Genomic DNA, 24862 nt, shown 5'->3' with positions numbered 1-24862 from the left:
TAGGATTTTTCCTAATTATTTTAAATATTTTTTTAATATTTAAAGAATTATCAAAATTCAAAAAAAAATTTTTTTAAAGGATTAATACTCATTGGTCTTCAACCAACTCAAATAAATTAATGGAAAAAATAACTTTTAGCAGTATTTATCAATAGATTTTGTAAGGCAAAAAATGGGAAATTTAATGAATTTATAACGTTCTAATTAAGAAAATCATAAGTTTTTCGGCAATTGTATTCAGCAGTTTTTAATAACGACTATATAAGGATAATAATGCGCTGATCAGATTGTGTAAATTGTAATCGCTTGCAACGTAGTGAGTGCACAAAGTTAGCTCGAAATGTCTTTGGGGGAAAGAGACTTATCTTGAAGGCCTGATTAAGGTAAAATAAAGTAACTTTATAAATGTGAAAAAATTCACGCGCATTGCGTATATAACACTTATTGATAAACAAGAAAAAAAAATTCAGTTTATCATTTCATTAGCCGGGAAAAAATTGTCAAATAACTTGTTGAAAACGCAATTTTGCTAGACTGCAGCCTTAATATAGAATATTTTATTTTATGGTTTTTTTACTATAATTAATTAATTTTCTTTCATTTGTTCATTTAATTTTACAAATTTTATTTACACACTATTTTTTATTTTGCACCAAATCTCGAAACAGTTAGAAATTAATGACGCACATATTTTATATATGGTAGAACCCCGTTGAGTCGAACCTCGATAAGTCAAAAACCTCCAAATCTCGAAAAAATGTTTTGTTCCCTTCCCTTCAAACACCAAAACCTCCATTACTTGAAATCTCTACCCTCTGTTTGTCGAAATAATCACCGAGTCCCTCCAAGCCATTTTGGTAAATATTTTCACTCTATGACTCGAAAAATTAAATTTGAGCTCTGTATGTCGAACATAGCAACGTTTTATTGTACAACCTTTACAACTTAATCATTAGGAATTTATTACCTCTATTGTTCGAACAAAAATAAGTTACCGACTTTAAGAACGTGCCGACAATGAAAGTACACTATTGTTTCTTAGAAAACATCTATTGTTCGAACAAAAATAAGTTACCGACTTTAAGAACGTGCCGACAATGAAAGTACACTATTGTTTCTTAGAAAACATTTTAGGAGTATACGATAATAAATCTATGACTCACGTAAACACGTGTTTGCTTGATTGGTGTCAGGTGTTCAATTATAATTTTATGAATTCAAAATTTATAAGAATAAACCTCAAACTCTCTGTCCAATCAAAATCCGCCTAAGTCGAAATCCTTTATAAGCTGAAAACGGCAGTGGCCGGCGTAAATATTCAAATCAAATAGGTAGCGAGGAGCGAAGCGACGAGCATCTTAGGTTAAATTTTGAACTACCGCACGAGCCGAGCGAGCGAAGCGAGCGAGTTGCATCATCGGCCGGTGTAAATATTTAAATAGGTAGCGAGGAGCGAAGCGACGAGCATCTTAGGTTAACTTTTGAACTACCGCACGAGCCGAGCGAGCGAAGCGAGCGAGTTGCATCATCGGCCGGTGTAAATATTTAAATAGGTAGCGAGGAGCGAAGCGACGAGCATCTTAGGTTAACTTTTGAACTACCGCACGAGCCGAGCGAGCGAAGCGAGCGAGTTGCATCATCGGCCGGTGTAAATATTTAAATAGGTAGCGAGGAGCGAAGCGACGAGCATCTTAGGTTAACTTTTGAACTACCGCACGAGCCGAGCGAGCGAAGCGAGCGAGTTGCAGCAGCGGCCGGTGTAATTATTTAAGTAGGTAGCGACGAGCGTGTGACTAACGTATTTCTTTAATATTGTATATAGTAAATTATTTTTTGAAAAATAAGGATATAAAGAAGTTTCACTTCTTACGTGTGTACTCTAGTACACGCACACATTTTTTTTTTTAAATTGTCATTTAAAAGTCTACTAAATAACTAATAACTTACCCGTCTAAATAACTAGTAACTACCCGTCTAATAATAACTTACCCAGTAAAGAAGGCATTAAAGAAGGTAAGATAGAACTGTTTAGTGAGCAGTTCGTCCGGCAACTTGGATAACAGCGGCAGCAGCACATTGCTGAGCAGACTCGCGTCACCACAACCTCCTGCCAATGTTTTTATTGCATAAATATAAGATAACTAGCTGTGATCCGCGGATTCACTCTCATTGCTTCGCTCTTGTTGGTCTTAGCGTAATGATGCATAGCCTATGGCCTTCCTCCATAAATGGGCTATCTAACACCGAAATTATTTTTCAAATCGGACCAGTAGTTCCAGAGATTAGCGCGTTCAAACAAACAAACTCTTCAGCATTATAATATTAGTATAGATCTAGATTATTTTATCTACGTGGCGTATATCACGCGATCTTAACTTAAGCTATTTCAAAAACAAACTGGTGTAATATATCTAGAAACCGTTAATCTAAGCAATATTATGTGACTAAAAAAAAAATAAAATAATAAAATCTTAGAAATTATATGTGTTAGTGTACATACCATTTTCCAAAGTATCAATAAGTCTCTTCACAAGGAGATCCTTATTCTTGAGCCAGACGTGCCAATCCTGTAAAATAAGTTTCAGTTAGAAGTATATTACACAAGTTTAAAATAAAGCGGTTAGTACTGTGTTCAATATTTTGTGTGTATGAAATGTGTGCTATAGGCACAGTGTATTGTACGCACTGTATGCTGATTAATTATTGTAACCATGGACGTATAAAAAAAGACGGACGGTATATCGTCTAAACATTGAGTGAAGCCTAGTAATGGCGGCGAAACATCCATGTGTGTGTGCCATGTTGCCATGGCAACAGCTGTGAAATAACTTGCTTCCCTGTGGAATGTAATCCCTTGTGTTTTGTTATTTAAAATTGTACTGTTGTTAAATGGTGTCGCATTTAACCACGCAAGACGGCATTTTAAATATTTTTTGTGAAACAGTGACGCAGTTAATCAGTCGGTAGTTCACGACGTAATGGCGGCCGACTAGCTTACTATGGTGAGAGTGTGTGCGTGTTTATTGTCTTTACACGATCGCTAGCTTACTATGGTGGCTTCACGTTGTTTGTTCGTAATACGGCGTCCGTCTTTTTTTATACGTCCATGATTGTAACATAAAGTTTATAGTACGAACACGATTAAAAAACAGATTACAATGGAACACATCATATTTATAAAATTGAAGTACATATATTGTGTGCGACAGAGAAAATTATAAATGACGACATGGCCACCTGAATGTTGAATCAGGTTCATTACGGTGTGTACTATGGTATAATAGTGTTACAACTTGACGTTAAATCCCACGTATTTGTGTGTACTGAGCGTGCAGAATGTATGTATACAGGGTGTCCCAAAAAGTAGTGATATACTGAAGCTAGGAGGTAGAGGATCTAGAGGGCTATCCGAATCTATGCTATCCATGTATGTTATACGATTTTTCTTATTTTCGGAGTTATGACTTTGTTTTCAATTTTTCACCTATCGCTGAGTACGATGGGATTTTTATTTATGGTGACGTGAATTATTGCGGTAAATGCTTGATTTTTTTTTGTGTGCTTACCTGTATATCTGAGTGTATGCGCGTGCAATATAAACGTGTAATGTTTATGTATGTATGTATGTGCATACTCACGGGCACTTTATACAGCAGCAGCAGCAGCGCGGCCCAGCGCGGGGCCGCGGCTCGAGCCCTAGCGTCCGGTGCGGCGAGTAGCGAGCGAGCCAGTGGGCCCAGCGCTGGGCCCAGGGAACCGCCCAACCGGTCCACTAGACGACCCATTGCGGTGAACCATGCCGCTCTATACACGTGTATTTATTAAAAAAATACCACCCGAATTGAGAACCTCCTCCTTTTATTTGAAGTCGGTTAAAAAAGCGTGTGTGCCGAGCAGCACACGTGTCAGAAGTGGAACTTATTGGCAAGATTCTAAGATACAAAAATCGTCGCCTTACTCAATGACGAGATTGTATTGCCATGGCACATTGCAAATTTTCAAATATTCTTTCATTTGCAAATTTTTTAAACGCGCCTAAAGAAGTTTCGCTTTAAGAAACAAAATTTATTTAGAACATTATAACATACTATACAAACAGTTTATCAACAATGGCACCCAGCAAAGCTAAAATAAGCTATGGCACAAGTGCCACCCCACATATTACTTGACTAGAATTTACTAATTTCAAAGACAAGCTTTTGCATCTAACTTTGAATCTATTTAAATTATAATATTATGTCAAGTTAGTCATATTATTTACAAAACACTGGCCCAAAATGCGGTCCCTGGGAAACACCAGTTAGAATTTAATTAGATTTTGTAACAATCTGATAATAATTTAACAATTTTTAACTTTGGTAATAAATTGGAGATAAAACACGCATTATCTTTAAATTGGAACATGAATTCCTATTTCAGTTTGACAATTCTAAACCACATCACATGGTGCAATGAATCAAACGCATTGCTGAAATCATTTCATTGTATAAGTCGAATCTAATCGAAGTTAATCTTATACACACATTTAATACACCATTTTTTTCTACCAAACTTTAAACAATGACTTGTACTAAACGTAATTATTTACTAAACACACACCGACAAGCCATTCTCATTAATATATAGTTCAAATACCCTACCTCACATGATGCGACTCATGGTTAGCGATCTTCCAGAAGCTGTTACTAAACAGCGCTTGCAATTGTTCCAGAAGCCACTCGTCATGTTCTGGAGCCAGGCGGAATACGAACATGTCTAAAGCGCGTAAACTACTCGATATCACACGTGATACTTGTAACTTTCGCTCTTCAGGGTCGTCTATTCTGCAAAATTATTGCGTATTATGTTACATGGCATATTAGTTCATAATATGACAAACACAGTATAAATTATATATAACTAGCGGTCCGCCCCGGCTTCACCCGTGGTACATATTTACGTTTTCTCTACATAAAAACCATCCTCGTACTTCAAGGAATATAATAAAAAAAGAATTATCGAAATCGGTTCAGCCGTTCTCGAGTTATGCGCTTACCAACATATTTTGCGATTCATTTTTATATATAAGAAGAAGATATGTTCTGAAATAAATAAATTTAAGCTGAATTTGTAAATTAATGTAAATCTTGTATTGTCTTGTCTTGTCTTGTTTTATTTGATTAAAACTTAAATTTAAGAAGACTAATGAGTGCTAAATTGCATTAAGTTATAAATACACACAGTATTTCATCACATTTATGTCAAGGAGAAAATAATAACACCAAGATACACATAAAATATGCAAATAAGATTCTGGTTTGTGCTTACTTCTTATTCAATATAGCTTCAGCATTCCCTGTGAGGTTGTCAGTGATAAGAGCCATTATTTCTGATTTGCAAAATGTTATCGCATCGCCTAATTTATGATCGGGAAATGTAGCCTGAAATAGAAAACAGATGGAATATATGAATTTTCTGAAATTACCAACAATTAATTTATGTAGAAATTAATAAATTATACATATGAAAAAACATGTTGTTCTTTCACCTATAATTATAATACTCAATTTGCTGAAATTTACATTCACTTTGAGCGGCGTTGTATGAAACATTTATTGAAACATTTTATTTCGTGGCAATACTCTTTGAAGTTTATTTCGAGAAAACTCTGTCTCTTCTAGCCACGTGCAGGCAGAGTTTTATTACGAACAGTTTTTGAGGTGATTTAAGTCTTATATTTTCTACAAGCGGTCCGCCCCGGCTTCGCCCGTGGTACCTACATGTTTATCTATCTCTCAAGTTGGATGGAACTGCACATGGTGTGCGAATTTTATTATAATCGGTTAAGTGGTTTAGGAGTCCATTGAGGACAAACATTGTGACACGAGATTTATATATGTGACGGAAGAAGGGCCCAAAGGCTATTTTTAAAAAGAGTGACGTCAGCGATTCTGACGTCACCATCATCAGAGCAGGCGCTCATACTCGAAGAAGAACGCCCGTGGGTATTTTTCTGCCCTTTTAATCTACGTGGAAATTATAGAGAGAGCTCCGAACGCTCCGACGGCCGGCGAGTGAATGTGCTCTGTGCCGTCGGGCGCTCGTATTTAAAGCGAACCATGACTCACAAGAATTAGTTTGAGTGTTGCCACTCGAATTTTTACAATGAATTTTCATCAGTTTTAACAAACATTAATTATTTCGTTAATTTAATTGTTTCATTAGTGGTTGATTAATGAATCAACCACTTATTTAAAAAGATCAAAGTAAACTTTAGCTAGTTATAATTATTTAGTAGTTTGAGGGTAGTCGTTTATCGTCGTTGCGCCGACATATATGTAATAAGATTTTATGTCATGTTTATAAAAATAAAGCAAAGCCGCTGTCTGTCTGTCCTTATGTATATTTAGATATTTAAATTTATGCACATATTTTGAAGAATTTTTTTTTTAGATCGTGGTTAAAAATACTATAACTGACAAAAACCTCATATCCACAAGTACCCCCATACTCACATGAAGGTGCTGGTTGGCGAGCGCCTGCGCGGGCGCGTACTCGTCGTGCTGAGCGAGCAGCCACGCGGGCAGCAGGCGCCGCACGTGCGGGCCCGCGCGCCGGCCGCACCGCGACACTATCAGCCCGTGACACGCCTGTACACGATACGTTCAATAAAATATTTATTTTTGCTTTAAACATGGTATCTACACTAATATTATAAAGAGGAAAACTTTGTTTGTTTGATTGTAATGAATAGGCTCATAAACTACTGGACCGATTTTCAAAATTCTTTCACCATTCGAAAGCTACATTATCCACGAGTAATATAAGGCTAGGTTTTATCCAGGAAATCCCACAGGAACGGGAACTATGCGGGTTTTTCTTTGCAAACGCGGGCGAAGCCGCAGGCGGAAAGCTAGTTAAAAAATATGGTGATACAATAATATTAAAAAAGTACAAACATGTTCAGCCAATACAATAAAGAATGCAAAATAATTGCAATAAAGATAGTCCGTGAACTTTCCATGAACTCCTTTATGGTATAGAATTTTTTTTCGTTAAGCCAATTATGAAGATGTTTTTTTTAATTTATAATTTACATGACGTCTTTAAATTATTTTTGGCTGACCGATTGGCATAGTTGGTTAGTGGACGTGGGTTCGATTCCCACCCAGGGCAAATATTTGTGTGATGAACATTGATATTTGCTCTGTATCTGGGTATTAATTATTATCTATATAAGTATTTATTTAAAACTAGCGGTCCGCCCCGGCTTCGCCCGTGGTACATATTTACGTTTTCTCTACATAAAAACCATCCTCGTACTTCAAGGAATATAATAAAAAAAGAATTATCGAAATCGGTTCAGCCGTTCTCGAGTTATGCGCTCACCAACACATTTTGCGATTCATCTTAATCTTAATCTATACTAATATTATAAAGAGGAAAAGTTTGTAAGTATGTATGTATGTATGTATGTATGTATGTATGGTTTTCACGCATAAACTACTGGACCGATTTCAAAAATTCTTTCACCATTAGAAAGCTGCATCTTTACTGAGCAACATAGGCTATATTGCATCTTCAAAAAAATTAGAGATCCATACCAAAAATGCAATAATGTAACCCAAGGTGTAAAAAAATCCTCAATAAAACTTCTGTCATCGCGTGCGCTGCGGAATCTATTGAAGATAGAACAAAAAAATGTTCTACGGTATTATAGAATGGATCAATATCTACAAGAAAGTCCGCGATACCATATGTCCATCTTCAGTATTTATGTTACTACAACAACTTTTTTACGTTTTCAAAGTAAATAGAAGTGCCGACAGTAATCAAACCATGTTATCCATACACATTTATTAATCCTTATCCCATTAAATGATGTTTTATTATAGACTGTTTCAATACCAGCAAAATACTTTTTAAATGAAAAGAATTGGATATTCCATTCAAAAGATATAACGAATTTTTAAGTGTCAATCTACAGAAAATAGTAGGTATACTGTTCGAGCAGGCCGTAGTGCGGGGGTCACGGAGGAATTCTACCAATATGCGTCTTGACGGAACACAGTGAGGTTTAGTCGGTAGGAATCCGACATAACCCACGGCCCCTCCCCCGGAGGCCGTGGGTATCTATGAAAGATTTCCCCACTAAAACAAAAAAAAAGGCCGTAGTGCGGGACGGGGTAAAGGTGATTTTCATGTGATTAAAAATTAAACCTATAGTCCGACCTATAGTAGACCGCTATCTATGCGGGTGAAACCGCAGGGCATTGCTAGTACTATTATAAAGGCGAAAGTTTGTAAGGATGTATGGATGTATGGATGTATGGATGTATGGATGTATGGATGTTTGTTACTCTTTCACGTAAAAACTACTGAACCGATTACAATGAAATTTAGCACACATATAGAGGGTAACTTGGATTAACACATAGGATAGTTTTTATCCCGAAAATCCCACGGGAACGGGAACTATGCGGGTTTTCCTTTGCAAACGCGGGCGAAGCCGCGGGCGGAAATCTAGTTTTTATATATAAGATTATATATATGTATGTTTATCAGCCATTTTGGTTACCATAACACAAGTGAAAGCAAGCGACTGTGTTGTGTGTGAAAACTGAAAAATGTCCTGAAATATATATTTATTAATAAATTAGTTTAGAAAAATTGCATACTTACTTGTGTAGCCTCCCGAACCTTCCTCTCGCTATCGATGGTGAGCATTAAGTAGAAGTGCGCCCAGTTGGGCAGCGCGGCCACTACATCCTCTATGTCACTGTTTTTTACCAACTCTAGTAGTTCGTGTAATGCCTATAATTTATATGAAAAAAAATTTACATTAATATATGTATAGCATGGGTGTAATAAAACAATTGTCTAGTAAATGCAATTTTTTTTTAATAAACAATAATTTGTTGTGTAAAAAAATATTGTAGCAATTTTTTCCTGTTGTTTTGATGCAAATAAGAACTTTGAATATGAAAGAATGTACAAATAATTAACTTTTGATAATAAAATATGTATTGGTAAAAACCATAATACATTTTCCATTTTCTGAAAGAAGGACTTATGAATTAAACTCATACTATTTTACCTTATAATATATTGAATCTTTATTGCTCCTACATAAATACCTTGGTCCGTGTTATAGGGTCCTTTTTGTTCAATTTCTTGAAAGCCAATGTATATTCATTAGACGCAAGCTGATCGAGAGGTCCAGCAGCCATAGTGGGGAACAGGCCAGTGAGGCCTTTCCCAGGGCTGAGACTCCCAAACACATTGTCAGTTTTTATCACATTGTTCAGCAATTCTGCACTGCGGCCACTACTGGAAGGCTGAAGGAATTTTTTTTAAATAATTTGTTGATCCATACTAAGTAATATTATAAAGCTGAAGCGTTTGTTTGTTTGAACTAACTACTTATCCGATGTGAAAAATTGTTAGATAGCCCATTTATCGAGGAAGGTTAGGCTATAAATATCATCACGCAAAGACCAACAGGAGCGGAGCAATGCGGGTGAAACCGCGGAGCACAGCTAGTTATGTATATTTGTATTAATGTTTATTACACATATATTCTCTCTTTTATTTGGTAGTAGATCATAAAACGATTAAAGAATTTAGATAGTATGTAATGAGAATAATGTTGATGTAAATAAGGAATGGTAAAAAACTGTAGTGAGAAACAAAATTGTCTACATAAACTATTGAGGACAATGAAGTTAATATTATCTAGAAAATTTAAATTTGATTAGCCATTTAGAAATAAGAATAATTGCAGTAAAATACTCACTCTAACATTATTTTTGGTTCTTTGGCTTTGCTTTGCTTTCCCTCCCATTTTATAAAAATGAGATTATGACAATTAATTTATACACTCTAAATTTAACATGGAAGTATTCGGCTTTTAATTAAGTATTTTGTAGTAATTATAAGTAAATTACGAGGTAAATTATTAAGCAAAACAACACATTGCAGATGCAGATTACACCACCATGAATCGTGTCAATGTCAACTGTCAAAATTATGTCATAGTCATATTATGACCTAAAAAGTTACCTTTGTAAGTGACGTTAAAGATACAAGGTATTTAGGCAGTATCATTTTGCCTAGTTTGGATCTGCTGTTATCAGTAATAATGTAATGTTTTAATTTTTTTTCGTAAATAAAGAGATATATAAATAGTAAGAATACTTGTTGCGTCCATTTGTTTCCCAAAGCTTTGTAGAGTTAGTTTGTCGAAATGTGGGTACTATTTGTAGAAAGTAGATGACGTAAGAAGTAATTGTAAAAACTACTAAGTACCTAGTTACTTGCATGGAGAGTAATTCTATTAATTAGTGTTTTGAGCATAGCACAGGTTTCGAGTAATTAGAGGTGTTATCACAGACTAGGTAAATATATAATAGTTACTAATGTAATAAAATTATGTTACGTCCTGTTTCCGTAACTATTATTACACGTCATCTAATAAGATATCATTTCTGGTAAGTAAAATTTTTTAAAGAAACTGAACTGCCATAAACTTGTCACGCATCTTGTTTGAAATTATTATTATTAATAATTTATAAAAAGCTGGGCCATTAATTTAGGTTACTACATTGTGTAAAGTGCAATTTGTATTCTCTTTGGTAAAGTGTTCTTTTTTGTAGCCACGTAGGCCACGTAGAGTAAACAAAAAAAATATGTAGAAAAAAAAATAACTGAACTTTAAAATTAGAAAAGAAAATTTGAATAAATTCGATTGCTCATGGGTGGCCGAGAGGTCAGGCGTTGCATCGGAATGGCGGAAGACGCGGGTTCGAATCCCACCTCGTGATCGAGTTTTTTGTTTTTATAAATTTGTATTATGTAAGTATTAAACAATTAATATAAAGCATTTGAATGCATAAAACACTAATTAATTAATTATTCAATTCATGTACCCATTCTTGTTCCCACAAGACTGATATCTTTGTGTTTTGCTGTGGTAATATTTTGGGAAAAACGATGAAATTTTCAGGATTTTGCAAATAATAAAAATACGTTCGCATTGAATTGTCAATATATATATATTTTTAATATTCATAAATTCAATATACATTATAATATCAAGTAAAATGAATTACTATAATTTATATAGGCAATATTTTAACACATGTTAATCTATGGGTAAGTTTAACAATCTAGTTCTTAGCTTACAACAAATGTCGGCACACGCACACACGCACGTCCGCACGCACACAAACACATTATGGCAATAGGAATTCACATTTTAACTGTTTAGCGCTTAAACTATACAAAAGAAATACTTCTCTGCAATATTATATTGCACAAGAATATAACTAATCTTTGCCATAGTACATAATGCCTCATAAAAATAAAATATTTATTATATAAAATTTATTCAATCGTAGAAACTAAATTAAAACTAACGATGACGGTATTATATACAAGTGTCCGTATCGTTTATTTAATTATTCTTTGGTTTATCTAGCCCACCGGTCAATTTTGAAATCACTTACATTAATTAATAATAAAATATGAATCATTTAAAACATGTTCGCTTAACTATTAAATTATACAGCTTTGATTTCACCTGAAGCGAATAAATACTGATTGTATCAAAACGTCACAATTACGTGCTAAAGATCACAGTTCCGAAGCTAAAAACTCAAAATATTAAATAACAATAATAATTAATCCGTGTTTGTAAAAAAATAAAAATATAAAACTCATTTTTAAACGTATTTTGTTCTTTTTTTTACAAAATGTAACCGCGACGTTTTGATGTATTTACATTCCGCTGTGGATGTGCTTTCAATACTGTATTTTTGTATGTACACTATTATCACTACTTTAGATAATCCAAAATTAACAGAATTGAACCATTATTATTTTATGACGTCATGTCTACAACTGATTATTTAAAATGATAAAGCTTCGATTAAATTTTATGTGGGTATCTAAATCTCATCAATTTATAGCATGAAAAATTTTTAATAAGAAAAAAAAAACGTATTTTGACATATAAATGGTGGATTATCGAAAGCAGTTTATTACTTCTAAAATATAATTGTACACAATATTATCATATTGCTGGAATTTTTACATAATTCGTTGCATAGAAACCTTTCAAGAAAACAACTTACCTACCGTTTTAGGAACTTTCTGTTCTAATATACTGGTGAAATTATAAACGGATTGAGCCTTGAAATACTTCATACCTACGTAAGTGCTTTACATATCTAATATTTTATAAGTAAAGTATGTACAATGTAAGTACATCGGTTCGTGAACGATAATTTGGCAATTTTTTTTATATGAAATGGATCTGTGTCACGAGAAGCGTTGAGTTTTAAAATTTATCTATAAAGTGCGTTTTCATTTTATACTTTACAGTAAGTTTTAACGAATATCTAATGATTGCGAAGGAAAAAAACATGCGATGAATTTGAAATTTTAATTGAAAATTTAAGCTTTATGCCAAATTCTCTCATCGCTTCCCGTTGAACGATACAATTTTCCTTCACACTACAACTCATGTTAAGCTTCCGTTAAATATTAACAAAGTCTATATTAATATTAAATTTAAATATATTTTTTATCCTATTGCATTCAATAAACAGATGTTGATTATTGTCCTCATATTCATTGTATCGTAGCGGTAGTCGCATCACGCGTAGCGCCTACTAGATGTAAACCATCATTATGTACATATAACCCTATATTATTTACAATAATTTTATATCTATTTACATTAAACATACGCTAAATTTTGGACTAAGAAGGAGTTTTTTAAACACAGTAGAGATCCCATAGGAGTATTATGGAATGCTTTTAACTTAATTAAGATAGAAACTAGCTAAATATTTTATATTATTAGAAGTTAACAGAATATAGAAATTTAGACGCTGATGGTGACAATACTGATGAACGTGAAATTTATGTACGTAACGTTATTACATGAATTTATTGAAAAGTGCATGTTATTATGAATTCGGTTATTTGTAGCTTTTGAAAGAATAAGGGTTGATTCATTATTATAAATTATAATTAAGCGTTCGTAAATCTTTGAAAAATAATGGAAAAAATATTATGATTTAGGAGTAGGTATATCTAACAGTCTAACTACGACTATTGCAAACTAAATACGTATTATGGCTTGGTTTTAAAAAATGAGTATTATGCTACAGGTACTGTTTTTAAATCAGTACAACTACTTAAAATATAATTTTTGGTAAACATGGCACATCTTTGGTACATTTGGCACATTACAAATAAAATACACATTAAAAAAATATTATGACGTTGAGCAATGTGTAAAATTACATCCGAATATATAAATACCGAGCGACAAATACTTCATTATCTTTTTATTATCTACACCAGTAACTTAAATCTTAAAAAACTACATCGATTGTCTATGGCACTTCTTTTCTCTTTGGTTTGCGATCGACATCTTTGGTAGCGACTACGTAGTCAACTTTTAGCTAACAATCATCGGAATGTGTCACTAAAATGGGATTTAATTAATAAACATTTATATTGTCAAGAGTGAATAACTAGCTAAGATAATGACTATTTAACATTTTTGTTCGTAGCAATTGTTTTATAACATTCCAAGGCTATACTAGCAGTGAAAGTTGGGTTTTTAGTCCCTGTAAGGCTTGCAAATAGCAAATCTGTGGTTCATGTGTTGGCTGTAGGATCCGGAGTGCGAGAACTTCTTGAGACACTTGCAGCATTGGAAGGGCTTCTCTCCGGTGTGGAGTCGCTTGTGTTCCGTCAGATGGTGCTTGTGCTTGAACGCCTTGGGGCACTCCAAGCATTTGTAGGGTCGTTGACCTGGTGGACAAAATAATTTCCTTGTTTATCGTTTACAGTTAGAGGGGCGTGTGGTGATTATTAAAATTAAAATATTTACATCAAAATGAACGAATTGTGACTAAAGAAAGTAATTCTGATGATCTAATGAATAATGCTGATAATTAATCACTGTAGCAATTTTATTCAAATGTATTTATTTATTTATCTATGAAACTTGATATAAAACACAAGACATAGTTATAATATTTACCTGAATGTTCATATTTATGCCTCGCTAGGGAGCTTTGTTTCACAAAAGTCTTGTCACATTGGTCGCATACAAACTGTCCCTCGCCTTCCTTAATATCGTTTCCTTTCAACTTGCTCTTCTTAAGTACAGTTGCGTCGTCATCGTATTCGGGTTGGTGTTTAACTTCATCGCTCCAAACAGAGCGATCGTAGAGAGGGCTAGATGCTTGCCTGCTATCTGGCGTGTGCATATTCAGTAACCCATTGGCTAAGTCATTGTATTGCAGTAGCTTATCCATAGGTATTAACGGATTAACTGCCATCTTAGCAAGAGTCCGTTTCTGAGTCTCACCGGGAGATGGCGATAGGCGAAAGTCGGTGAGGGAAGAAGAAGAGCAATTGGAATGTGGATAAGTGTTCACGTAGTTCTTGCGGTACGGTGTCGTACTTCGCGAAGATTTTTGACTTAAATTCACCGCTTCTTCGGAATCGGAATGTGTCACTGAAATGCTGCAAGGAGAAGGCGATGGACTAGATGTCACTGAGACGTTTGACTTTTTTGTAGACAAGTCGAGCGGTTGGTCCGACACGGTTATCGCATTTGACATACGCCGTACTCGCGCACGGTTGTTTTGAAACCATACTTGAACAACCCTGTTATCGAGACCAATTTGCTGAGCGATTTTCTTAAACTCTTCCCTGTTTGGCCGGGGATTGTAAGCATAGTGTTTCTTCAACACAGCCTGTTGTTCTTCAGTCAAAGCAGTTCGCACTCTGATTTTTCTATCGTTATCGTGTAGAGATTTATCGTCACGATCTTCTTTTCCAAAGTCTTCATCTTCGCTAGCACTAACACCGCTCTGTATGGACGCTCGCATTTCAGCTTCTAGCCTATTCAATGCTACTGTCTCTGCAACCTGTGCGGCTAAGCTCTCATGTTTGCGGAACACACTTCCACACAGTAATTTTTCGTGTTCCAATAAGTCATTTTTGGTATTAAATGTCAAATTGCACTTCACACACCTGTGAGTATCTTCAGGTTCATTCTTTATGATCACATGAGGCGTTGGTGGTGATTCTATACTTGGACAGGTATTCCCGGTAACGGGTGATAATTTTTTCATACTAGTTCTGAAAAAATGTTTGCTAACAGAAGCACTCACTGATTCTAATATAGAATTAAAACCTGCATGATTATTGTCGACATCAGGGCCGTTGTTATTTAATGGGACGGATTCGTAATCATGGGAAGGTGGTCTTAAATCATTATCTAAAGTTTGTTCTTTTTTAACGGATACAGATTCTTCATCCTCTATATCCATAACGAGTTCTGCACTACCTTCTGATCTTTTATCATCTTCTTCGGTTACTTCTTCGATTAAATCCTCAGGATCACCGTGGGATTGATTCATTTGTTTAAGATTAGGACTCTCTATCTTCCTTTGTTGATATTGCTGAGAAGCTAGTTGATGGAATAACTGACTTAAGGAAGCGGGGAAACTATATGGAGCTATGCCACTCTCTGGGCTCATGGGCATTCCAGGAGGCATATAGAAAGGATTAAGTCCCGGTTGTCCTAAAGGTGGGCGGTGATAGTTTGCCTCTTGTGAGGACATCGACGCAAAGAATGCAGCGGCCTCATTGTATTTCGGTAATATCGGTAAAAATGAATTACCGTTCGGTGTAAGGTTATTATTTAGTTGAGAAGCGACCATCGCATTCGCTCGCTTTCTCGAAGGACTTCGGTCGGGGTTGAGGGCAGGATTGGTCGGTTTAATTCTGCCCATCTTAAGATTCATTACGAGACACTTCTTAGAGGTCATATGCGAAGAATAAGACCCTGAGTGGGAGAACTTCTTTCCGCAGTTCGCACATTCGAAGGGTTTTTCTCCGCTGTGTATCCTTAAATGTTCTTTAAGGTGATGTTTAAATTTAAATGCTTTATCGCAGTCGTTGCACTTGTATTTCCGCAGGCTGGCGCTCTCGTCGTGACTTATCATATGCCTCTGTAGTCGGTACACATTCGCAAAGCTCTTGTGGCATATCTTGCAAGTCTGCAAACAAGAAAAAAATTGTTATATTATAACCTGATTATATGTATTTAAAATTGGTTTACAAAAAGAATTCATAAATGCAATAAATAATCTTCTTAAATAAATAGTTCAACTATTGACAATTCATTATTACAGCTTTGTACAGTATATATTATAAGTTAAGCCAACACAACACAATAACCACGGCTTATGGGTTTCCAATTTAAATTTAGGCTCATATTAAAAAACTAGATAATACCTACAGTTATTTAACTTAATGCAAAATTGTCTAACAACCTATCGCTTTACATTCTTAGTGAAACAATGTACACTGACATATTGGACGGTATCCACCTGAGTGCTCGGGGAGTGCAGCGTCTCATGCTTCTCGAGCTGCTCCCGCGTGGGGTAGGCGCCGCGGCACTGGCTGCAGCTGAACGGGCCGCCGGGGCCCAGCGGGGAGGAGCCCCGGTCGTCTTCCTCCTCCGGCTTGCCGTCCGAACCCCCACTCGCCAGTGGACGGACTGGAATAAATGGAGCTGCTGTAGAATTGAATTGTGTGTACCTAACTAGCTATTGGGAGGTGGATCAGTGTCAAATATTGTTGCACTGCCCATTTCGGTGATAGATAAGGATTATTTGTAGAGATCTGTTCTCTCAAAAATTGGCTATAATTGCTTCATGGACGTCTGTGCTTACCATCACTTGTCTATTTTTGTGAAACTTATCATGCATGTACATAATATTTCAATTAGTTCACTATTTAATTAGGTGAAAATGATATGTTGTCTTTGCTTATAACTTATAAGGTTAATAGAACTGCTTGAAATTATACCCATGGTTTCTGTCAACTCTGGTTTAAAATAGGTTATTCTTCAAAAAATTAAGGTAGGTATACCATAGAGTTGTAAAATTTACACACAAGTTCTAATCCCTAAAGGTTAAAACTTAAAAACAACAGGTTACACAGAAAAAAAACATGTTTAATTATACAAAAGTATTTTTCCTTATACATAAATGGTACAAAGTTGCATAGGTACGTTGGCGGTTATTCGGTATCGAGAGCATAAAACATATTTTATATTAATTATTATTCATACAGTATAATATAATAACGATGTGCTAATTAGCGTGGCAAATGTATAGGTGTTTATGGCGTTAATTAACCGCACTAGGTAAATTGTTTATAATATACCTAATATAGAAATACATACTTAAGTCCTAATCTAAATATATATATAACAAGAAGGTGACTGACTGACATAGTGAATTAGTGATCTATCAACTCACAGCCCAAACCACTGAACGGATCGGGTTGAAATTTGGCATGCAGGCAGATGTTAGAACGTAGGCATCCGCTAAGAAAGGATTTAGATAAATTCCACGGGTAAAACAGGGGATTAAAGTTTGTATTGATTGATAACTGCTAGTTTTATTTATAAAAAAGTTCATGTTGTTAAAGGTTCAATATTTTTCGTATTTCTAACTCATACCTAAACCAGTAGGTATAAGGAATACATTTATTACCATGACGAATACCTAATATACGAGGAAATTAGGTAACCAAGCTAGATTAATTTGAGACATAAATTAATTTATCTTGTCTTTTAATTGTTATAATATCTAATCCATACTAATATTATAAATGCGAAAGTAACTCTGTCTGTCTGTCTGTTACTCAATCACGCCTTAACTACTAAACCAATTTGCATGAAATTTGGTATAGAGATATTTTGATACCCGAGAAAGGACATAGGCCACTTTTTATTGCGAAATATATGTACAATAATATCAAGTAGTAGTTAATAATAATATCAAATCTTTTTTATTTCTTACTTTTCCGTTTTTGAAGTCGGTTGTTTTTAACGCAGTTTTTTTTTATTTATTAGATACTTTTTAGTGTATTTTTCAACACGAATCAAACGAGCCCAAACTCGATAAAGTTTAGTCAATATATTACTGAGTTCCTATGGCCACCTTCCGATTCCATCATCAAATCAGCTTCATGTCATGATAATGTTTCATCGCTATCAAATTTACATACGTATACAAAATTTCAGCTCAATCGGTTACCGGGAAGTGAATCAAAGTTACTTGCTACATATCAACTTAGTCATCGAGTACAGACAAAAATGGTCATAAAATAAAAACTACTGGGCCTATCCGAAAAAAATTATGGGACCAATTCGACACCATCCCGCATCGAACAAAAAAAGAATCACGTAAATCGGTTCAGAAACCTCGGAGTAATCGGTGTACATACATAAAAAAATATACCAGCCGAATTGATAACCGCATAAAATCGCATGGAGAGCTTAATTTTCATTAAAGGCTCTAATCGCACGGAAAGCTAAATTTTCACAAAAAAGCTCTAATCGCACGGAGAGCTTAATTTTCACAAAAAACTCTCATCGCACCGAGAGCTTAATTTTCACAAAAAGCTTTAATCGCACGGAAAGCTTAATTTTCACAAAAAGCTCTAATCGCACGGAGAGCTTAATTTTCGCAAAAAGCTCTAATCGCACAGAAAGCTTAATTTTCATAAAAAGCTCTAATCGCACGGAAAGCTTAATATTCACTAAAAACTAATCGCATGGAGAGCTTAATTTTCATTAAAGGCTCTAATCGCTCGGAGTTTAATTTTCACAAAAAGCTCTAATCGCACGGAGAGCTTAATTTTCACAAAAAGCTCTAATCGCATGGAGAGCTTAATTTTCACAAAAAGCTCATATCGCACGGAAAGCTTAATTTGCACAAAAAGCTCTAATCGCACGGAGAGCTTAATTTTCACAAAAAGCTCTAATCCCATGGAGAGCTTAATTTTCACAAAAAGCTCTATTCGCACGGAAAGCTTAATTTTCACAAAAAAGCTCTAATCGCACGGAGAGCTTAATTTTCACAAAAAACTAATCGCACGAAAAGCTTAATTTTCACAAAAAGCTCTAATCGCAAGGAAAGCTTAATTTTCACAAAAAGCTTTAATCGCATGGAGAGCTTAATTTTCACAAAAAGCTCTCATCGCACGTAGAGCTTAATTTTCACAAAAAACTAATCGCACGGAAAGCTTAATTTTCACAAAAAACTAATCGCACGGAAAGCTTAATTTTCACAAAAAGCTCTAATCGCAAGGAGAGCTTAATTTTCACAAAAAGCTCTAATCGCATGGAGAGCTTAATTTTCACAAAAAGCTCTATTCGCACGGAAAGCTAAATTTTCACAAAAAAGCTTTAATCGCACGGAGAGCTTAATTTTCACAAAAAGCTCTAATCGTACGGAGAGTTTAATTTTCACAGAAAGCTCTAATCGCACGGAGAGCTTAATTTTCACAAAAAGCTCTAATCGCATGGAGAGCTTAATTTTCACAAAAAGCTCTAATCGCACGGAGGCTTAATTTTCAAAAAAGCTATAATCGCACGGAGAGCTTAATTTTCATTAAAAGCTCTAATCGAACGGAAAGCTTAATTTTCACAAAAAGCTCTAATTGCACGGAGAGCTTAATTTTCACAAAAATCTCTAATCGCACGGAGAGCTTAATTTTCATAAAAAGCTCTAATCGCACTGAAAGCTTAATATTCACTTATAAAAATAACTAGATACGTTAAAAACAACCGACTTCAAAAACGGAAAAGTAAGAAATAAAAAAGATTTGACATTATTATTTACTACATATTATTTATATGTGCTATTTATTAAAAAGGTTTGATGTCGGTGCACGGGCTTAATACTAAGTGCTTAATGTTCGGCACCAACTTCAAATCTATCTAATAAATAGCACATCCATACTAATATTATAAATGCGAAAGTAACTCTGTCTGTCTGTTACTCAATCACGCCTTAACTACTGAACCAATTTGCATGAAATTTGGTATAGAGATATTTTGATACCCGAGAATGGACATAGGCCACTTTTTATTGCGAAATATGTACCACGGGCGAAGCCGGGGCGGACCGCTAGTACATATTATAATGTTAAATTTTCTCTACCTACATGGCTATTGGCTAATGGCTATATATCTATTTAATTCCTAAAATATTGGTTTTAAGATAGGTAGATATTATCGAGGAACTACGCGTAATGGTGAATTTAGTATGAACTCCTGTAGTAGTAATGTAGAGAAAAATTAATGTAAAACCTGTGTTTCTTCAAGGTGATAAATGTAAAAATAAAAAAGACGTGTGTCACTCGGGTACTGCCGCGGTAAAGCTATTGCATGCTATGCCTTCAAGCCACACCTCCGTGCCCGTCGGAGTGGGGAGCGTGAGGTTTTTCGTTACGGAATTTCTGGATTCGGTCCCCGCGCTCAAGGCCCGCGATAGAAGCTATGCAATAGCTTAACAAGAGTAAAAAATGCGTAAAATATTTTCAATTTACAGTTTTCAGTTTTTACTAAAAAAGTAAAATACCTACTACCTACGTAGATAACACACGCAATGTGCAGCGTCCCTTACAGCAGGTTTTGTAGCAACACCACACGCGGTATTGAATTTTAGAAATTACGGCCTCGTAAACCGTGCACCGGCCATTCTGCCGGTAACTAAGCCCTTGTTATCCAATACCGTCCAATTTACTGCTATAATAATTATCCCGGCGTGTTTGTCTGCTCGTTATTACCTCAAAACGATTGTATTATCGACGCTCGGTTCAAGCGTTGTATGGTGCTGTGAGTGTGAGTGTGTTGTTTTGGAGTTTTATTGGACTGTATATTTTTATAAATAATAACTGAAATTTTTACGGAAAATCAAGATTTCATAGCAAAATAGACGATAAGAATACTGAATTATATTAAAATTTATTTAACAACATCCATTCGGCAATAAAATAAACAGAATATTTTTTTTTCAATATTATACCAAAATATTTTTTGTTTTAAACTAAACATTTTTCAATTAGTTAATCCAAAAAAATATTTCAATACACATTAAAAGGTACCGTTAATGAGGTACATTAATAAAATTATTTAGTTCCACTACTCGCCAACAGATGGCGCTAGCTGTGCGGCGCGAGTTAAACACCGAGACGCGGAGATATTGCGCTGTTTGTTAAAACGAACACTGGAGTCATTCATTCTTGTGTAATTAAATCGTTACACGATACATTGTTGGTACGTGTGTTGTACAAAATATTGATTATGGTTGTAAATGAATTTTGAACTTCATATTATAGTAGGTGTAGGTAATAAAGTGTGATATTAATTCGTGGGTACAATGTGGGATAAGTTTCTTAAAGTACGTATACCGTTAAAATTGCCAAATAATAAATACAAAGTGATTGTACAGATGGTTCTTGAACGAAACGCATTATTCATACAACGCCTCCACAGTCAGAGCAACATACTTGTTATCAGCTACCTATCTGTAGGTGGAAACGAGCACGAGCCTCGTATCTGCTGTATAACCGTTGATAACACACACAAGCGACACACGCTTCCTATTGAACTACAAAAAAAATGCACAGCACACAATACCGGTGCAGATAACGAGTTGTAACCGAAGTCGGAATACCGCGCGCTGATTGGTCGCACCTGTGCGCTACGGGAGGGCACACGAAACTCCTGCGCCGTCTCAATTGTGACTACGCGTTGAAAGAATTATTCCTAAATTGATTCGTTCAATTGAAATGCGGCCGAGTCGTTGTCTATCCACTTTCGTTTAACTTATTTTCCTTGTTTCGCATACCTTGTGCGGTCAAGTGTATTTTTATACGTGATTCACATGTTTATGTAGGTAATAAAACTATTAAACTAAATGTATATTATTGCATTGCGCGGCGAAGTTATATTCGTTATTATTTAAAGGAAATCGTCAAGGTGGTCTGGCTTGTAATTTGTTGTTCTGTCAATATCTCGCATTCGATTTATCTTTGGATATAATTTATCCAAACGAAAATGTCAAATTTTGGTTGGAAAATAATAACATAATCACTTTTAATTCTGTCAAATTTGGAGATTGCTAAATTTAAGTAAGTAATTAATTGCTAAAACTTATTTTCATGTTTTCATGAAACTACGATCTTACCTACTCCTATATTTTATTTCGCATCAATATCAGTAGGAACTTTATTATTATTACCTAGTATTGTACGTGTATAATAAAATAATATCAATATCATCGTATAATTAATAATGACAGAATATGTTTGGATGTAAGAAGAAAAAGCTTTCTAAAGGATTCAAATCTCTACATCACTTATTGCATGTTCAATTTAAAGAAAATTCATGAAGTTTTTCAATCATAGAAAAACTAAGTGTTAGCAACCCTTAGACATAAAGGTATCAGTCGCATAACTTATGCACTCATTAACATACATTTTATACCAAATTAATTATATTTATTTTATTATTAAATATATTTAATCATCTCATACAAAGAATGGATAACTACATGTAATGATATTTACCTACTTTCGGTGTTCCTAATCTATAGATATAGGTATGTACCTAATATTAATAATAAGTAGGTACAAACATATTGCAATTGTTTAAAATAATATTTTAAATTTCCTCCTATTTCATGATAAAAGTTAAATGTTAACAATAATTAAAATAAGGACTACAAAAGTCAATACACCAATACTATAAAGTATAAACGTAGATAAATATTTTCATAATAGAAATTGATTTTAAAATTTAGACAAAACAAATACACGCTACGTGATATACAAGTTACACAACAAATTAAAATATGAAATCCGTGAATCACGAACTGAAGGGAGGCAATATGAAAGTGAGTCACACGATTGAGATCGGCAGTTATCCCAAAGATTGTTTACACGCGATAATCACTCGTTAATGAGCCTGTTCATTTGTGTCTCTTCAAACAAGTGATTAGACATAGGAATCTGTTATTTGCACTAGATACAGGAATATCAATAATACTAATATATTCAGGTAAATGACGTGTTTATCTATGTTAAAACTTGAGTCCGGTAATGCGACTTTGATATGTGTTTGGGTCAATGGTATTTATATGTGTAATTATCTATCTGTGATACACAATGTAATTGAATAAAGTATGCCGAAATCAACACCAATTGAACATTGTTAGTGCTAAGTTTGTCACGTATACAAAATAATGTTTGTCTCAAACCTAATCTACATAAATAATGAGATGCCTCTATCTATGTCTTGCGAGCTTTTAAAGCTCACAAGAGTTTAATATTTACATTTACACTGAGAAATATGAATAAACTAAAATTATAATCTGTTTCACTATTCACGTCACGACTCTATTTTCTTTTTATTCACAATGTTTTAATTCGTCTTTGAATTATTAGAGTCATATTTATCTTCTTATTTTATAAAAGGAAAACATAACAAATATGTAGGTAACATCCTCATTAATTTAACGAAATGTGCACTCTGTTTCTCAGTAGGTAATACGAGCAGATAAAAAATAGAGTTTGGTTTTTCAGGCAAACATAATTTTTAGGAAGCTACTAACGAAATTTTCATAAATTCATAATATTACCTACATTAGATCAAACAACTGTAATCGTATCGACACTATTCATAAAAAGAACAATAGCAAAGATATTTTCGGAACACAACCATTAAATTATATTCAGACGACGATCACTAATTTATTCCCAGAGAAGTTTGGTAAAACATATCAAACGTCCCTATTTCATCCACTCAGACAGGCGGCGGAAGAATACAGTGAAAGTAAAAGAAAAAAGCAAATGAATTAAAACAACATAATCATTTACGATTTAAGACGTTGAAAGAGAGCGGGGTTCCCCTCGGCAAACGAAACTTTCTTTTAAGTCTGTGTATACCTGTTCCCGATTCTCAAGTGGATAAATTATATCCCAAGGGAGCGAGGGAACACGGTTATTTCTAATGAACACGTTTCAAGTTTTATTTTTAATGCCACTGAGGTGATATCATTTTCACCTGTTTCGCTCTCATTGTTTTAGACGAAACTTTATGTGTATTTTGGGATTTTATGGTTTAGTCAGTTTCAATTAAATAATTGTAATGGACTCGACTAGCGCTCTCGCAAAAATTAAAGAGTTTAATTAAACATTTTCAAAGAAATGTAAAAATGATATTATTTACTATTTGCCGGGGTAATGATAAAATAAATAGAAATCAAGTAAAATAATAAAATTGGGATGAAAATGAACAAAATTCCAACGATAACAAAAAATAATAATAAAAAAGTTGCAAACAAAAATAAAAGGAAAAGAAGCTTACTTAAGGCAGCAAGCCGCCTGGCCGATGTAGTGGAAGTCGGGACCTGCTTACTCCTCATGTCCGCAAGCCAACCGGCCGCAAAGCATTCGTACCAACCGCCAACTCCCATATACGGGCTATGCACTTTCATCTAGCACGTTTCACCACACTCGCGGGCTAATTACTCACAGCGGCAGCCCCAAACGTTGGCCAGGCTCCACAGGCGATACGAGTAGCTGTCACCATAGCAGCCGAACATCTCATCGGTTCTCGCGACCATGGCCCCGCGCGCTACACGTGTGGCCGGCGTCGCGGCGCGCGGCGGAATGAGCCGGCCCGCCTCCGGCCCGCCCTGCCCGCCGCCCCGCGACCCCCACCCCCACTTAATTAGTGCCCGTGATGACCGCTTCACCGTCACCTCCTCTCGACACGTACTATCGCGGTTTTTACACTTTTTAGCCACGGTTAAGGAAAATACAATGATACCTAATGAGGTTTTGCTGTGTTTGTCTCACCTATTATTTATAGGAAATTTAAATCGATTCGCAGTGTTCGATGTATTTATAAATAAGTTTTGATTTTGCTTACTTTTTCTATTTTTCATCGCGTTGAACTAATTCCCGTTCAAATATTCGC

The 24862-nt window shown here is 35.0% G+C and overlaps 2 protein-coding genes across 4 annotated transcripts in view; both read right to left on the bottom strand.

Moving 5' to 3' along the window:
- The window catches only part of Ltn1 (E3 ubiquitin-protein ligase listerin), a 36812-nt gene extending 26817 nt beyond the window's left edge, over positions 1–9995 (bottom strand). Inside the window, exons 1-9 of the mRNA XM_089700273.1 lie at positions 9776–9995; positions 9117–9317; positions 8662–8793; positions 6495–6629; positions 5308–5420; positions 4641–4823; positions 3639–3804; positions 2501–2567; positions 1990–2107 (exon numbers count right to left, since the gene is read on the bottom strand). Coding sequence (XP_089556399.1) covers positions 1990–2107; positions 2501–2567; positions 3639–3804; positions 4641–4823; positions 5308–5420; positions 6495–6629; positions 8662–8793; positions 9117–9317; positions 9776–9823 — 1163 coding nt within the window. The 5' untranslated portion in view covers positions 9824–9995. The remainder of the gene's footprint in view (positions 1–1989; positions 2108–2500; positions 2568–3638; positions 3805–4640; positions 4824–5307; positions 5421–6494; positions 6630–8661; positions 8794–9116; positions 9318–9775) is intronic.
- Positions 9996–11008: 1013 nt separating this feature from the next.
- Positions 11009–24539, bottom strand: zfh1 (Zn finger homeodomain 1). Of its 3 annotated transcripts, none has more exons than XM_089700262.1 (4): positions 24416–24539; positions 16389–16576; positions 14042–16073; positions 11009–13809 (listed from the first exon to the last, which is right to left on the bottom strand). In XM_089700262.1, exons 1-4 carry the CDS (start codon positions 24504–24506, stop codon positions 13616–13618), a joined length of 2505 nt encoding a protein of 834 aa, XP_089556388.1. In that variant the 5' UTR covers positions 24507–24539; the 3' UTR covers positions 11009–13615. The 3 variants fall into 3 exon arrangements, with proteins under 3 accessions (XP_089556388.1, XP_089556387.1, XP_089556386.1); XM_089700261.1 differs by having other exon boundaries at positions 24248–24536; XM_089700260.1 differs by lacking the exon at positions 24416–24539 and adding an exon at positions 24248–24392 and having other exon boundaries at positions 16407–16576.
- Between the last annotated feature and the right edge of the window lie 323 nt (positions 24540–24862).

Source organism: Colias philodice, chromosome 10, assembly GCF_061535455.1.
Source record: "Colias philodice isolate Cphi_HAF_F1 chromosome 10, ilColPhil1 Martin Lab GWU primary, whole genome shotgun sequence".
Classification (NCBI taxonomy): Eukaryota; Metazoa; Arthropoda; class Insecta; order Lepidoptera; family Pieridae; genus Colias; species Colias philodice.
This window is presented reverse-complemented; position numbering and strand designations above follow the sequence as displayed.

Excerpts from the sequence above, each read along its gene's own strand:
- zfh1 (XM_089700261.1), bottom strand. The coding sequence starts at position 24,377 with ATGAAAGTGCATAGCCCGTATATGGGAGTTGGCGGTTGGTACGAATGC. Across the intron at positions 16,577-24,247 it reads CAGGCGGCTTGCTGCCTTAA|TCCGTCCACTGGCGAGTGGG; the intron begins GTAAGCTTCTTT and ends CATTTATTCCAG. Across the intron at positions 13,810-14,041 it reads GCATAAATATGAACATTCAG|GTCAACGACCCTACAAATGC; the intron begins GTAAATATTATA and ends TTTGTCCACCAG.